The sequence below is a fragment of the Polistes dominula genome, unplaced genomic scaffold (assembly GCF_049000335.1).
Source record: "Polistes dominula isolate Pdom_NZ unplaced genomic scaffold, Pdom_raw_medaka contig_24, whole genome shotgun sequence".
Lineage (NCBI taxonomy): Eukaryota > Metazoa > Arthropoda > Insecta > Hymenoptera > Vespidae > Polistes > Polistes dominula.
Window position 1 is genome coordinate 3041032 of NW_028301150.1, and position 17427 is coordinate 3058458.

General features: G+C 35.7%; 3 protein-coding genes across 5 annotated transcripts in view; 2 read left to right on the forward strand and 1 right to left on the reverse strand.

Moving 5' to 3' along the window:
* rg (A kinase anchor protein rugose) overlaps positions 1-17427 on the reverse strand; it is a 198931-nt gene that overhangs the window by 25650 nt on the left and 155854 nt on the right. The window lies entirely within an intron of this gene.
* On the forward strand, positions 2002-5129 carry LOC107064761 (protein mab-21). The gene has a single exon (XM_015317789.2). The coding sequence runs from the start codon at positions 2600-2602 to the stop codon at positions 3695-3697; it is 1098 nt and encodes a 365-aa protein (XP_015173275.1). The 5' UTR covers positions 2002-2599; the 3' UTR covers positions 3698-5129.
* On the forward strand, positions 5628-7687 carry LOC107064760 (protein mab-21). Its single transcript, XM_015317788.2, has one exon. It carries the CDS (start codon positions 5990-5992, stop codon positions 7085-7087), a length of 1098 nt encoding a protein of 365 aa, XP_015173274.1. The 5' UTR covers positions 5628-5989; the 3' UTR covers positions 7088-7687.

A 17427-nucleotide genomic window follows, 5' to 3' on the forward strand; every position in this document is an offset into this window, starting at 1 on the left:
CCATATTGTTTCTCTCTTGTATAGAAACTTTTATGAAAGAGATCGTAAAGAAGAAAGGAAAATATAGAGATCTCCGTGCAACTGGAAACCAAAAGTTCGCCATATACCTGTGCATTCTTTTTCAGAAAAAAGGAAGCATTTATAGTAAATAACCTTTCGTTACGGCTGCTCTTTTTCGAGTCACTATACGCCTACCTACTTTAGAACATTTCGATAATGAAGATCAAGATTTTCGGTAAATTTCTGATACAATAATACCGAAAATAATATAATAGTATATAGAAAGATATAATTTCTAAAATGATGACATTTTTCTAATCATTCATTCGATTATTAATCTAATAATAATACTAATTGAAAAATTAATAAAAATATCTACGTAATGTATCGAAATTTCCAATTACGATGTCTATCCCAATATACAATTGAAAAACATTTTGGGTTGGTAGAATACACGTGAAGAATTGTTTTGCCATACGGTATCTATGGTTAAGAAATTGAACAGTGTCTCTCGCGGGGGTGTACAAATAATTCAGATGATAAACGAATTAAGTCAGAATGGGATGATGAAAGGCACATTTAGGGGTGCTCAAGGCAACCCTCGCTCGGGTCCTGCCTTAATGCGAGCGCTGATGTAGCAGAGCGTTTGACCCCTCAACTATCTAGCAACGAGAGAGACATATAGAAAGAGAGAAAGAGAAAATGTGGAATACGGACGTAGTAGCATGGCTCATGAATCAAGTCGCATTAGTGAGAGAAAACGAAGCGGGGACTGCCGGGACTGTTACCAATCTACCACTCTGACTCCGAGTAGATTGGATTTTCGAGTTTTATTCGATTACTCGCCGTACGAACGCGACCTAACGAGTGCAATCTCTTATAAGTAAAAGAGAGAGATAGAGAAAGAAAAAGAAAACGTTGCACACTTCAAGACAGAATCTTATAGAAAAGACTACTCTTACTTTCAATCTAATTTATACAAAAATTTATAATATACTTCCTTATAAATAAAAAAAGTATCTGATATCTCTGCAGTATAACAAAAAAGATATTATCAAACAAGTATCTAAATGTTCTTTGTTATACCGACAGGAAAGATACTTTCTTGTGGAACCTGATCTATAAGGAAAATCTCCGCATGCAAGCTGTTTTCCGAATGGGCGCATCTGCTTTTTACCTGGAGAAAAAATCTAATATGGGTATTTTGAGAAGCGACGAAAGCTTCTGATGAAGAAAAGATAAACTAGAATATACGATCAAAGTTTGGAGACGTAGTTTATGTAGAGGTAGGCAACTGTTTTATTATGTTGATCTGTATAACGAGAAGAATCGAAGATAAGAGATAGAATTTATTTTGTAAAAGAAAGATTAATTTATTAGATAAAGGAATGGATGCAAATGTTAGCTCAGGGCAATATGTTAATATTGTTAATAAATAAAACAATCATTTGAAAAAATCGATTAATTTAACGAAAGGAAAAGTACAACAAATTGTGTAACAAAATTCGAAAAGAAAAAGAACAAAGAGAGTTGTACAAAAGATAATAATAATAAAATAGATTGTTTAGTAAGAATAAGTAGTTAACACCGACTTGGTTTTACCTATTAGTAAAAAAAAGTAATTTTTAATATAAATTAGTGCATTTATTACTGCAAAATTACGACAGCAATGATGAATGAATAAATAATTAGATAAATGAAAAAAAATATATAAATTAACAAAAAAAAATAAAATAATAGGTGAACGGCGTTAGAGTGGACATGGCGGTAAAGAAATAAGAGGAAAAGGGTGAGTCGAGTGAAAGAGAGAGAAAGAGAGTGAAAGAGAGGACGTGCGGTAAAGGGGTGGTATGAAGAGACGAGGTGTAGAGGAGGTATATATATAGAGAGAGGGTAGGCGTGGCGAGAGAGAACAGAGGCGCACGCTCAAAACTCACATCGAGTCGCGCGTCGACTCGAAAGGCGGGACCTGGACGAAGTTACAAAGGCGGATCGAGCTTCAAAGCCCGGCGTGCTGTGGCGCGTCGGAAACGGACCCCTTTCCTTTTTCTTTCTCTCTTTCTCTTTCTCTCTCTCTCTCTCTCTCTCTCTCGCTCGCTCTCTCTCATGTTTATCTGTCTCTTCTTTAACCGGGAACGAGGAAGCGAGCGAGAACGCGCGCCGGTGTTCGGCGCGATCGCGCGCGCGGCACGACTCGAGTCGCCGACGTCGAGGAACGTCGTACGCGCGGACCGAGAGAGCACCTGCCGCTTTTTCTCGTAATCTCGTAGCCTAACTAAACAACCCAAAAACTCTCATCGAGAAACCCATCTCATCGACCGGTGTGTTTTTATCTAACGAGAAGGAGGATAATTGTCTTCGATTAGGATGAACGCGAGAACAATCTCGATCTTCCTCGGGATGAGCAGAACGAGAAGACAGAAGATGGGTTGTTGTTCGCTGGTGAGCTGCTGAAGAGAGAAGATATATATTTTTTTTTAATTTCTTCGATCATCGAATTCTCTTTTTCTTTCTTCTACTTATTCTTCTTCTTCTTACTCATCTTTATTGTTATTGTTATTTACATTTTTTTCTTACATCCTTGTAAGTGAAAAGAAAGATGTTGGTGCCGCAAGAAATGATGGCGGCTCAATCAAAGATGCTTTATCAAATCAACAAGTATTACGGGGAACGCGTGCAAGCTCGTATGGGACAGGTACAAAAGACGATAAGGGAAGTTTGTAAGGTAGTGCAGGATGTGTTAAAAGAGGTTGAGGTACAAGAACCACGCTTCATATCCTCATTGACCGAGTGCAACGGTCGTTACGAGGGTCTAGAAGTGATTTCGCCTGGTGAATTCGAGGTGGTACTTTACCTTAATCAAATGGGCGTCTTCAACTTTGTCGACGATGGCACCCTGCCGGGTTGCGCCGTTTTAAAGCTTAGCGACGGCCGCAAGAGGTCCATGTCACTTTGGGTAGAATTCATCACCGCTAGCGGTTACTTGTCCGCGAGAAAGATCCGATCAAGATTTCAGACCCTGGTGGCCCAAGCATGTGACAAGTGTACTTATCGAGATTCCGTTAAAATGATAGCGGATACGACCGAAGTTAAGCTACGTATTAGAGAAAGATATGTTGTTCAAATCACGCCGGCATTCAAGTGTTCCGGTGTGTGGCCAAGATCGGCGGCTCATTGGCCAATGCCACAAATTCCCTGGCCTCATCCTAATCTCGTCGCAGAAGTCAAAACTGAAGGTTTCGATCTTCTTTCCAAGGAGAGCGTTGCGTTACAAGGGAAACAATCGGCAATGGAAGGAGATGCCTGGGTGTTGAGTTTTACCGAAGCCGAGACAAGACTTTTGCAGGGTGGTTGCCGACGCAAATGTTTGAGCATCCTGAAAACTCTCAGAGATCGACACCTTGATCTTCCTGGCAATCCCGTTACGAGTTATCATATGAAGACCTTACTCCTTTACGAGTGCGAAAAACATCCTCTTGAAGCTGAATGGGACGAGGCTTGTTTGGCCGATCGAATGAACGGCATTTTCTTGCAACTTATTTCCTGCCTTCAATGTCGAAGATGTCCACATTATTTTTTACCAAATCTTGACTTGTTCAAAGGAAAATCACCCAGTGGTTTGGAGAACGCCGCTAAACAAGTTTGGAGACTGACCAGAGAATTGTTGACTAACAGCCGTGCTCTCGAAAAACTTTAGCGATCCTTCCTTGAACGCAACATATCTTCCGCGATATTTCAATGATAAAAGGAAAGATGAAAGTGCACTAAAATAAACTATTCTTGAAATAAGAGCCTTACTTTACTTCGCTACATCACTTCGTGCAATAACATTATATTAATTCAGTGTAATTATTTTTACTTACTTTAGATAAGAAACATGTTTGATTCGAAACGTTGAAGTTTTTCTTTTAACATAATGCTTTTCGTTTAACTCGCTAAATGTTTGGTTTTACAGCCAGACATCGTACTTTCTCTTACTAAACTCGTTGCCTATCTACGTCTATTACACACCAATGCAAAGCGTATTGTAATTCTGTCTCTTGAAATTTTATAAATAAAATTAAAGAACATTTATATAACCATTTTTATCATCGAGCTTATGACAAAAGAAAGAACTGCGATTTCATTGAGCATCGTTACGTGTAAATAATTTTTGATATTATTTAAATTATATTTATTATTATATAATCGAATCGTGTTATTAAAATTATAAAACGATGTAAATAATAAATGCATTTATCTCGATGTATAAAAAAAAAAAAAGAAAATGTGCCGTTTTTCTAACATCGACAAAATACTGTGATAGAATCGGTGACGCATTAACGACTTATTTTTATTTATCATGCTCAAGCATAATCTGGGTAACGATTATTGTCTCCGTAATACACAGTTATCAAGTACTTGCGAGAGAACGACTGGACGTTCAGCGTAGCACCGACTATCATTTTTATTATACCCTTTTGCATTTTATTACGTCGGCTTCCTATCTTAATTCTATCCTAACATTTCTCTTCCTACCATCATTGATGCTCGAACGACGATATTTAAACTTCCGTCGGATAATTCTCATGCTTCGTCGCGCGTGTCAAATTCATCGAATTCTGCCATTCGATTGCTACCATAGTTGCATCTATCGAATTCACTTCCAAAAAAAAGAAAAATCTCAATTATGTTTCTTAATAAATATTATTTCTTTTGTTTTGAAATTCTCGATTTTCGTCAATAATTTACATTTAATTATAATTAACTGCCACGTAGCTTTATTATTTTTTACTTGAAATTTAGTTTATTGCTTTTAATATATTGTAAAAGGAAATTAAAAATTTTTGTAAAAAAAATCAATCACCAAAATAAAATAATTAATATTATTCCTATCTCATTTTAAATCATAAATAAATACACTAGTTTCTTTTAAAATCAAGGAATGAAAAGTCAATGCTTAAAACGATTACTTAATAAGAAATTCATTAAACAAGATACGAGAATCATTAATCCTCTTAATTATCTATCAAAGATATTTTAGTTAATTTCAATCTAAAAGAGTTCTTTGTCAAGCCGCACCCATGTTAAGATTACAAAATCACTTTCTCGTACGCGATTTTAATGAATCAACTTTTGACAGAAATCATTACGCGATGATTCCCAGCATTCACAGAATTACAAAAAAAAAAAAGTAAAAGAAAGTAATGATAAAAATCAATGCTAATTATCGAGGGAAAATAAGTTCAATGGAATTGAAATTACTATTTGCTATGGTTGAGTTAGGGATGTGAAAAACCATAAGAAGGATAAGAATCGAAAGAAAGAGGGGTGAGTTTTTGGATCGTAGAGGGTAACTCGACGACCGACCATTCATACACGTACGTAGGGACACGCGCATATACCTAGGTACGCAAGTATGATAATGTGTTAGTGAGTGGCGTGGTCGGAAAGTCGGATCGATTGTTTCGCGTCGACGTCGGAACTCTCCGCCCCATAATGGTCGAGCTAAGCAAGGATTGGTCGGGTTAACACTAACCGGGGGCGTGACCAAATTGTGAAACATGATCAAACGAGAAAGCTGACACACCTCCGACTAGCAAGGAAGGACGATTGGATCTACGAAGGTGGAAAGCAGCGCAGTCGACAATCTGCTCCTGAACGGAGATGCTCGTTCGTCTCCTTCCCATGGATCGTTCGTGTCTCCGATAGGAAAGACCTCGAAAAACGGCTAAGGAGTACGAAGAAACATTCGTTCGTGAGATAAAAAATAATAAAAGTAAAAGAGGAGCAATTTTTTTCAAGACACACCAAACTGAATGATCATGTGTTTCTTACGATCGAATTTTCTTTGATAGAAGATTAATCGAGAGTAGAAGAAAGACGAGATTTATAGTTAAGAATGCGGTGATCGAAATCGTTGAAAAAAACGGAGAAGCCCTAAGGGGCTTCTTAAAGGATTTCCGAAGACTTAAAGCCCGGGCCGAACCAGGTTGGTCCCGGTGCGAAAATGTTGGTGCCGGCTGAGATGCTGGCTGCTCAGTCGAAGATGGTGTACCAAATCAACAAGTACTTCGGGGAACGCGTGATGGGTAGAAAGAGTCAAGTGGCAAAGACGATTCAGGAAGTTTGCAGGGTTGTGCAGGATGTACTGAAGGAAGTCGAGGTACAAGAACCTCGTTTCATCTCTTCTTTGACGGATTACAACGGTCGATTCGATGGTCTCGATGTGATTTCACCTACTGAGTTTGAGATCGTTATTTATCTTAATCAAATGGGTGTTTTAAACTTCGTCGATGACGGTACGTTACCTGGGTGCGCAGTGTTGAAACTTAGCGACGGTAGAAAAAGATCGATGTCTCTTTGGGTAGAATTTATAACGGCTAGCGGATATCTGTCTGCAAGAAAAATTCGATCGAGATTTCAAACATTGGTTGCTCAGGCTTGCGACAAGTGCGCGTATAGAGACTCGGTCAAAATGATAGCAGACACGACGGAAGTGAAATTACGGATACGCGAGAGATACATCGTACAAATTACGCCTGCGTTTAAATGCGCCGGACTATGGCCAAGATCAGCCTCTCATTGGCCACTCACACAAATACCTTGGCCACATCCGAATATCGTTGCAGAAGTAAAGGCTGAGGGTTTCGATATGCTCTCGAAAGAATGTATCGGACTTCAAGGAAAACAGTCAGCCATGGAGGGCGACGCCTGGGCGTTGTCCTTCATCGATGCCGAAAATCGACTTCTTCAAGGTGCTAGTAGAAAACGTTGTCTGAGTATTCTCAAGACACTTAGGGATCGACACCTTGATTTGCCAGGCAATCCTGTCACCAGTTATCACATGAAAACATTGTTACTTTACGAATGCGAAAAACATCCTCATGAGGCCGAATGGGATGAGGCTTGTCTAGGCGATCGAATCAATGGCATTTTCTTACAACTTATTTCCTGTCTCCAATGTCGAAGATGTCCTCATTATTTCCTACCTAACCTTGATCTATTCAAAGGGAAATCACCGAGTGGCTTGGAGAACGCAGCTAAACAAGTCTGGAGACTTACAAGAGAATTATTAACGAATAGTCGGGCTTTGGAGAAACTCTAGTTAAACGAAAAAAATATTTTGATCGTAAATATTAAAAAACGTTTCGAACGATCGATCGATTTCTAGAATCAACATTGAAATTTAGTTTATCATTCGCAAGCGTTCACCTTTCGGAGATATCAACGGCATATAAAAACATAATAAGTGATTTTTGTGATCGTGCGACGAACAGCCACGCGTACGAGTTAGTGCCATAATTAACATCTATGTTGACGTTTTATTTTTCAGAAAATTAATTCGTTTCTTTACTTTCGACGTACTTATTTCTTATGCGTGAAGAAGTTGCCGTCGCTAAAGATGAATCGCGTTTTTCGTCTTTCTTTTTCAAATAAATCGCCGATGTTGATCCTCCACAGTTGGTCGAATGGCGATTGCTTCATAAAATGAATTTAATAAAATAGTGAAAATATGTGTAACTATTGAAAAAAAAGAAAAACAAAAAATAAGTAAGAATTTTCATGTTGTCCAAATATTACATGACGAAGAGTTAATCGTTTCTTATCGACTGTTTTGTTTCCCGCCGTTATGTAAATAATATTTGAAAGATATTTATTGAACTGTGTAACGAAATGTAAAATACAGTACCTATTTATACGAAAATCTTTGACGCGTTTTCTTTGATCAAACATCACCAAACCATCCTTATTATTTTAGTCAGTTTTTATTTCTTTTTGTTTACCCTAATGATCATTTTTCGAAAATCTAAGCTCGTAAATTTTTCGATTGAATGTTTCGTTCGATGAACGAACTGGTCCGTGGGGTACGAGTGTGTTAGGTGTCATAAATTTTATACTCTCACCCTTTTTTTGCCCTTTATTTAATTTTTGAAACGTCTAAGAACTCGAATAAGAAAAACAAGAAAATTTTGTGTCAAAATTTTGTAATTTTGTTTACCCTTGTTCTTTTTTTCGTTTGATAACTTTGGCTATTTTTTACTTTATAATTAAAATTGCAAACGCGTTTAACTACTACTTTGTTCCACTTGCAGATAAGTTGATTAGAAATTTATCGTAACATGTCACGTTAAAAAAATAATTGCGCCTAGTTCATGAAATATACGTTTACATAAAAAACAAGTTTTAAATAAACATCCCGATTATCGCTCAACTTCAAGACGGTAAAATAACTTATCATAAACAGGTAAGTAAACTGTAAGACATTTTACGTAAATAAATATACTTACAAGTCAACGAGTTTCAATAGAACTTGACTTACATCGTGCATTGTAATATATACTTATGTAGAATATTATAATTATTTAATTTTTAATTTTACTCGTAAAAAATTACGATAATATTTACATACGTTATTATACATTTACGTCTTGAAAATGAATTAAATATATTACGTTGAAGGATAATAATTTCAACTTTTGTCCATTAGTTTTGAATTAAATGAGATCAAATCCATAAATAATCCATTGTTAAAAAATTTATGCGAATTTATATGTTAATAAAACGACTAATGAGAAATAACATTATGAAAGTTAGAAATAAGTTTCAATGAAATATTTGCAAGTATTGTCGACACGATCGATTCTAAAATGCGTATCGTATGTAACGGTACACAGTTTTGACTGACAGAAACGAGCATGAAACTGGCAGCGTTTCAAGTAATATTACTGATAATCTTGTTTAACTTCGTGCATCACAGAAATTTCAAATAATCTTTTACTTACGATCAAGTATGAAAGTTAACGCATGGTTACGGAGTAACCTTGTAACTGAGTAACCCATTGTGATATACTTGCTTCTATTATAATTATCTGTAGAAATAAACGATGTTTCTATTTATAGGATAGTTCATTTAAGAAAGGTCAATGGTAGATAAATAACATTCGTGAAATGAAAAAAAAATGTAAAAATCAATAGCGTGACTAGACCCTTTTTTATTTAGAAAATAAGCTTATATGTTTTAATCATAAAATATGTGTGCGAACGATAACAGTTCTTAGAAATGGTTTTATTTTTTTGTTGCTAAATATATTTCGTTCCAAAGAGCTGAATAAATTTGTTCCGAAAGAAAGAGAAGAAACTAATGGATTCGCCTTTTGACACATCCGTCGAAATAGAAATTTAGATATAGATAAAGAGATACCGAACTATTCTTTGTTATGAAGACATAAAGAAATACGAACTATTAATCACTATTGACACTGATAAGGTTAACCATATAGATTATAAATCACTCGTATAATTAATATTGTGCAATATATATTGAGAATTGTCAGTCGATATTTTTAATAGTATAAGAAAATAGAAAGCTATGAGGTATAATCTATACAAATTACTTATTATATGCATAAATATCTAATTAGAATAAAAAACTACTATATTAAGAAGAACCTTGTATAGTTAATATAATTTATAAATAGATACTCATTAAATGATTAAACGATCTCATATCATATGACATATAATTAAAAAGTTAATACTATTTAATATTTGATCAAACCGATCTATTTTATGAAATTATTATTTCAGTTTGAATTTAGAAACCTATCGATAAAATATCTGTCGAAATAATCAATATTTGTTTTATCTTAAAACACTTTCAATCTTTTCAAGCATTTTATTTATTTATACTTTCTAATATTATCTGAATGTCGTATTTCAAGCCAAAATTGAGACATACTGCTATAGAACATTTTACGGATAAGAAGCTAAGAAAATCACCTATTAGGGAATACACTCTTTGCTTCGGTATCATCGGTTAATCGTGAAGGAGATAAAACGATTCCTTAAAATGTTTCGAACAACTATCGAATGATGGTGGACATATCTCAAGAAATACGAATTTGGCCAGTGCAAATGTTCGTTCGCTATCTCCCGGTAGGAAACCCGATCATCGAACGAAGGAAGAGCCGAATTTCCAGAGAATCACGAGTAGGTGAGAGCGAGGGTAAAGGGTTCAACAGAGAAACAGAGAGAGAGAGATGAAGAGGAATAAAAAAACGTGTAAGAGAAAGAGAAATATGCAAATGACAAAGACTTATTTTCTTTTTTTACCACGACGACGAGGACGAGGACGACGACAACGATCCTTCGAATGACCGGCAACAAGGATACTCCGTATCGACGCATCGAGTGGTCCTAAAACTCGAATCGTGTCGCTTCGAAACGACAAAATGAAATAGAAGAAAAAAAGAAAGAAAGAAATAAGAAGAAGAAGAAGAAGAAGATCAGGAAGTGGATGAAGAAGGGAGGTAGAATAGACGAAGAAGTCAGAGGGAAAAAGGAGAAGATGAAAGAAAACGAAAAGATTAAAGACGAAGAGTGTAGAATGTAAGAGAGAGAGAGAGAGAGAGAGAGAGAGAGAGAGTCGAGTTCGTGTTGGCTCATTCCATCTTCCTCTTTCTTGTTCCTTCTTTAGGGTGATCTCGGTTGGTCCTCGTCGGTTGCCAGGACCTCCGCTATAAAATGCTCAGATAAAGCCGCGATGTTTATATGCGGGGATCGCAAGCAAGCGAGAGGAGTGCCATATGGAAGGAGAGAGAAAGAGAGAGACATATACCTGCTGCACGAGCGCCGACAAAATAATAAGACAAAAGGCGCGGGGGGAGGGGGCGAAGGGGGGGGGAGGTGGATGACGGTGGTGGCGACGGTGGAGTTGAGAGAGAAAAAGAGAGAAAGAGAGGTGAGTGAAGCAAGGGGAAAGAAAACCGGACAGGAATGCACGCACGGGCGAACTCAAGGCTCGTTGCAGCCTTCTTGCAGCCTCTCTTCCAAAGCCATCTTCCTTATCTTCCGTACCTACTTCGAGCGCGAGTTCTCAAAGTTAACTTTCAGTTCCTTACTTCGACAAAACGATCGTTAATAGTTATTTTATTTGAATAGTCTTTCACTTTCCTAACGCTGTTTTCTTTACTTACATAGCTTTAATGAACAAAGTTCTCAAATACGATTTTAAAACATACATTTGTTACTTCTACTTATATATATATATATATATATATATATATATTTCTTTTTATATGAAATACAAAATAAAAGGAATATCGTAATTCTGTTCAACATTATTTGAATATTTTATAGAAATATTTGCTAAATGGAATGTTTTCGTTCTTTCTTCATCCCTCTTCTCTTACTCTCTTTCATTATTTTACTTCGTTCTTATATTTTCTAAATATTTGAAAAAAATCGATGACTATATTACTTATCCGTGTATCTTTGTTTACTCTATTCCCTTTTGTTCAGCTCATTTTTTCTTCTCTTTTCTTCTTACGAGCTCAGACACGCAAAGTCGCGATATATGCACGCGATTTGCGTATGCTCACTGATGACGCGCGAACACGAGGACGCTCGACAAGATCGGTATAATCGATATTGACGTTCTCGTACTATGTTCTTTGATACTTTGTACTGGTGTAAATGTTAAATAAATTGATCTTAATATTTTCATTTATGACTTAAATAAAAAAGAAATCATTTGTATAAATTATTATTGAAAAAACTCGCGTCTTCGTCTTTTTCCTTTAGAGAGACAACTGAAGTAAAAAAAATACAACTTAAAGAAAAAACTAAACAAATTAAATCCGGTCGTAGCTATAATTTAGACAAACTTTTTCATTTCTTTTTGCACGCGAGCTACGATAAAATCATACTGGTACGACGTGGTAGAATATCAGGGAAGGGAGGTTTGTAAAAATAACACGAATACTTTGACCGAACTACGTAGGTCTTGTGAATTTTGGCGACATTAATATAAATACTTCTCGTTTTATAAATGGCCGATACATTTTTTTATCCTGCATTATTATAAATCATTATTTTTTCTTCTGAACAATGTCATGACCGCGATGCGTCGTCAGGAGTAGAAAGAAAAAAAAAACATCAATAGAAATGTTTAACGTGTTTTTTCCTACACCTTACGTTCCTTTATCTTCTCGTAAAAATTCGCAATATAGCCTCTACTGGTCTTTCACCAAAAAGATACCAACATTCACGACATTCATTTTATCGAAATCACGTCCGTAAGTTATACTGTTATCTTGTAAGTTTTTAGTGCACTTATCGAAATTTTCATGATAGTATTTTCATTTTTTCCTCTTATGTTTAAAATGCACCAAGTATATGATACCGTCATACAGCTTATACAACCATAAATGAAATTTGAATTGAACGGATTTTTAAATTAAACTTTCTTGAAAATTAAGTCTGGAATGGAAAAGCTTTATCCTATTTTATGTTTCAATACAAAACAATCATCCAATACATGTTATCAGTCCGGATTTGTCGAGAAAGAACCCTTTTTCGAAGAAATAACTCATCTTTTTAAATGAAACCCATGGTAACGTGAGAAAAGAAAGAAAAAGATTACCTTGCAGGAGATTGAAATTCTTATCGCGAGGTAAGAATACGCCAGAAATTACGCGCCTTTCCTTTATCGCGTCCCGCATACCAAAACGATTGCACAACACAAGAAATGTATATCGCATCGAGATATCGTCATGAGATTCTTACTTGACTTTGCTTGTGATTAACGAGAAAATGTCAGTAGCAGTTGCGAATGAATTTTAAAATCAACAACGCAAGCTTTACCGGCATCATTGAATTTATATTGTCGTACTTTCGATCGGATAAAATTTTATGTCTTGTGTGACGACTTCAAAGCGGAAGATGATGAGACGATGATAAGTACCAACCGTGACTGATACGATCGAAACTATTGATATTTCTTTATTAATCAATAAATTCTTTGAAGTATGCGATGTTCTTTGAAAAGATTAATTCTAATGAAAAGTATATTACGTTAATATAATTAATCACATTATTAATCAGATTGTTTACTTAGATAACAAATTAAAATCAATAATAGTCATCTACGGAAAGTCACAAGATTATAAGCAAAGACTTATGTTTCGAAATAAAAACAGGTCTAATTTAATGTTTTTTTTTTTTCTATTAAAAATTTAGAGAAAAAAAATGAGCAGACAAGCTCGACGATAAGTAATACAACGGTAGATTCAGATCGTTGGTAAATGTTTCGAGGGCTCGTCTCTTTTTCAGAGTCACATGTGCTCTCTTGTCGTCGTCCGCTACGACGTTTAAACCCAACCTCCACCCCTCTACTTCTTAAAGTCTCTCAGACTCCACTTACCGACGGCATTATCCTACAAGCCGTTACAGCTTTATGAGCAAAACCACTTAGTGTATCGTCGCCGTGGGACTGTGTTAGGTCATTGCGTGTTGATATGAAACATTGATGAGAACGAATAAGGGGTGTTGCGTAGCGCGATCAAGGGGGTAGTTTCGAGAACCTTTACAAGGATCCTCGAACAACCTGTCAAGGAGTACGAAAAAAAAATATCTCAAATATTCTTGCAAATTAATAAAAAATATTACAAGAGTAGGTATGTATTATTAAGCTTTAATTATTGCTGCACGAGCAAATTATTTTCCAATGTTTTTACAAAATCGTTGATATACTTTTAATTTGCTTGAAAATATTAATAAGAATTAGAAAAGGAGGATAATATACTCGTGGTATGTGTGTTTCCACGAAATTGTAATCTATACTTTGAAAGACTTTTATCTCATATTCGTGTCACCGTATTCGTGGTATCCCTTATTTTACGTCGCAATTACCTTTCACGATAAAGAAGGATCGAAGTGGTATTTACGGAGAACAAAAATTGCCTCCTTTCTCTTTCTCTTTTTTAAACCTTTTTTTCTTAAACCGAGAAGAGCCGGTGCTCCTCTTATTACTACTTTTGGAGAATGCGAAATTAATGTGGACTATTGGATAAGAGAAGCAACGTACGAAGGCGGATCTTGTGGCGGAATCTTTTACGGTCTGACTCGTGCGTGTTGTCCAATGGTGCGGATAACAACTTCGAGTGGGTGAGAAAAGTGTCATGGGCATCCGGTGATCTGGTTAACGTCTTCCATGGACCACTCTCACGTCTTTCTTTCTTTCTATCTTTCTTCAGAGAAGAGTCGCTTCTCTAAATGCATCCGATTCTAACACGGAGACGGAAGGCAACTGTAGCGGCGGCGGCTCTCTTTGTTCTTTCTATCCTTCTTCTTCTCGTTTGAGGAAGAGAGAGAGAAAAAGATAGATAGAGATAGAAATTTGAAAGAGAGAGAGAGAGAGAGAGAGAGAAAGAGAGAGAGAGACTCGCTTTCGATTCGGCCCGGTAGCCACTTCAAGAAAAAGAGAAAGAGATATATAACGGCAAATGCGTCGAAATCTGGCGTGGTAAATCAAGTGGCAGACCGAGGGAGTACTACTTTACGTTAAATGCGCTACTAAACGTTCTCAAAGACTATACAAGTATAAAAGTATACAAACGTCTCAAAGACTATACACTGTAGAAACGTGCTGTCCACCATTTTTCACCGCTCGTTTTTCTTGTCGGAAATGAGATGGAATAAGAAACGTTACGACTTAAGTTTGTAGTAGATTTGTAAGATACTTTTTTGTCGAAGTACCAAAGTTATTTTGCAATTTGTGAAACTTATGCAAACGAGATCTATGAATCCTTGACAATGATACTTTGCTTACATAAAAAAGTAATCGACTTACGAGATAGAAAGTATCGAGTGACGTTTAAGAAATATGTAAGTTGTTCAGACACGTGGCCCAGCAATTTTAAGAAGAGAACGTAATTATTTTACCCTGCTCGTATAATTTATGATCGTAATATTCGGAAAACTCTCGATTGATATAAACGATCGAGGGGTAGGGAAAAAAATGATATTTTCATGTAAGTAACCGAGTTCGTAAGAAAGTTTCGTCTTCGATATCTCACCTGAAAAACATTTTAAGACGAATTGAAAACGAGGTTTTAAAAACGATCAATATATTGTCTAGATATTTTATGAAAAATATATATAAGTAAGGAGAGAAAAAAGAAATAATATCGATCTCGAAAAATGATTCTCTAAGTGTTGCTTTTACCTCGAGGAAAATAAATTGAATCACCCACCGACCTTCGTGATACCATTACCACCGAAAGGGGTAAAGGACGGCTTAAGTGCAGGCGCAATATAATTTATCAGTCCAGAGGGAAACGATTATTAACGAGTCTTACCACTTCAAACGTCTCTAATTTCGTCGCAGACGGACAAATTACTTAACGTATAACAAAATCATAATACTAACGAATATGTTCTTAATATAAGTAATACACAGCACTGTCTACTAATATCTGATAATGGAGTTAAAAAAAGTTAAACAGATTTAAATAAGTTACTTTATCGAAGAATGAAAACTTGATTAGACTTATCTTCAAAAGATAGTTTTCTTATTTAAAAAGATATATTACCTATTAAATAATTAATAAATTACTGTAAGTTGTTTATTTCAATAAAGAAAGATCTCGATTGAAAACAAGTTTATCCTGAAAAAAAAATCGTAGATATCTCTCAGATATCAAACTTGAAATTCGATTAATCTGTGTAACGTGGGCGGCACCAACAAAGGGAAACACTACCACGGAGATTTATGTCCCGAAAATTTTCTAACCAAGACTAGAGAGGGATATCTCTCTACCAACGAATTACAAGGGGATGTTGCTGCTGTTTCACGAGATGACGTCGAGAAGGGGAAAATCGGTAGTCATCCAGTTTCTCCCTAGGGAGATCGAACTCTCAACGTTGTACACTCGTCGCGATGGGAACGTTGTCGAGCGGAGGTGGAAGCCTAAGCGAAAAACAACTACACCATGCACGTTTATTTCTGGAATAGTAGGATAGATGCATCCTTTTGCTTGAATTATCGTTGGGAGCTGCGATACGTTAGAGACACCTTTTTTTCTAACTTTTCTTTCTTTCTTTCTTTTTTGTTTCACTCTTCCTTACTTCTTTTGCAACGTGAGCTACACTCCAAGAAAACAACATTTTTTGTTCTTTTTCTTTTTCTTTCTCTTTCTACGGTTACTCGTCTCATCCAGAAAAGCTTTCTTTTCTTCAAGTCCAACAAGTATATATCGCCTGTTTACGCTCGTAACTTCAAAGAAGCAACCCGTAGTTATTTCACGATACGAGCAAAGCGCTTTGCTACAACGTCGAAGAAACATCGTAGACGGAGTTTAATACTACCCTACCGTAAACGCGTTAGTTTCTTTCTTTGTGAGCAAGTGGTAGGAAATAGTTATGTCCTACGTTTATATCTATTGGTTGATCATTAGAGACGCCTCTTACGAGCAATTTACTTACCGGTAACTACGAAGCAATGATTTTTCTGGTCGCGAAAGACAATTCGATAGCCATATTTTTTGAATACTACTCACCTGAAAGTAAACAAAAAGAAAATAATAGGTTATAAAATTGAACGTATTTACACGAGAAAGAAAAAAATTGTTAAATAATAGAGAATATCGTTTGAATATTCATAAAAATATTGGATTTGTCGTATTTTTGAGAAATTCAATCTCCAGATATAGTATTTATGAAATGAAGTATTTTAACAATATAGAAAACATAAATTTAGCGAAATATCGATTTTTATAGAGATTAAATATCAACGAATAAATTTCTTAAACTTATGAATTATTTCATTAAACTTCCAAATAAACTTGAAAGTTTTTTAGATTTAATGAATAATTATTAGCAATACGGTAATAGATAAACATTATATTTCCGATAAATGAGGAACTTAATATAAAATAACTTAATATAATATAAAATGATATTAGTGATCATATAACTCATTTAATTGTTTCTCCATTTTGTTAATACGAACATTTATCAAAGTAAATGAAAATTATTTAGCAAGACTTCATAATACTTCAGGCGGAAAAATTACCTAATCGGTCGCACGCCTCTCTCGTAATTGATAAAAATAAACTTTTACGGATACGAGGAAAAAGAAAAGGAGGAGAAGAAGGAGGATAAAGAGGAGGAGGAGAATAAGAGAAGATGGAGAAAAGAAAAGGGTGTTCACGTTGCGGTATTCGTAGCTCGTTTCTCGCATGTCTCGACGTCGTGAATACTAAGTGGACCAACGTTCTCGCTTTAGCCAGTCTAAGTCTAAAGTGTCCGGTTTATGTGTTGAGGTTCTTTTTGAAAGAAATATCAGTGTCTCGAAAGCATAAGATAGAGAGAAAGAGAAGAGATGGAATGATGACCGGTAGTCACTCACGTGCGACGCGACGTTAACGTTTTCGACCTTCTGCGTAATAATTCGTCCTCGTCTTTTTACTCGTTTATAGTTTCATTTGAAACAAGACCATGGAAACTTTATTCCTTTTTCTCTTTTTCTTTTTCCAACCTATTTTATTCTCTAATCTAATCAGACATACTTAATAAGAACATTTAGGGTCGGTTAATTTAATCACACCACCGTTTATTTCTCTTTTGGAAAGACAAACATTCGTAGACCAATCATTTCGATGA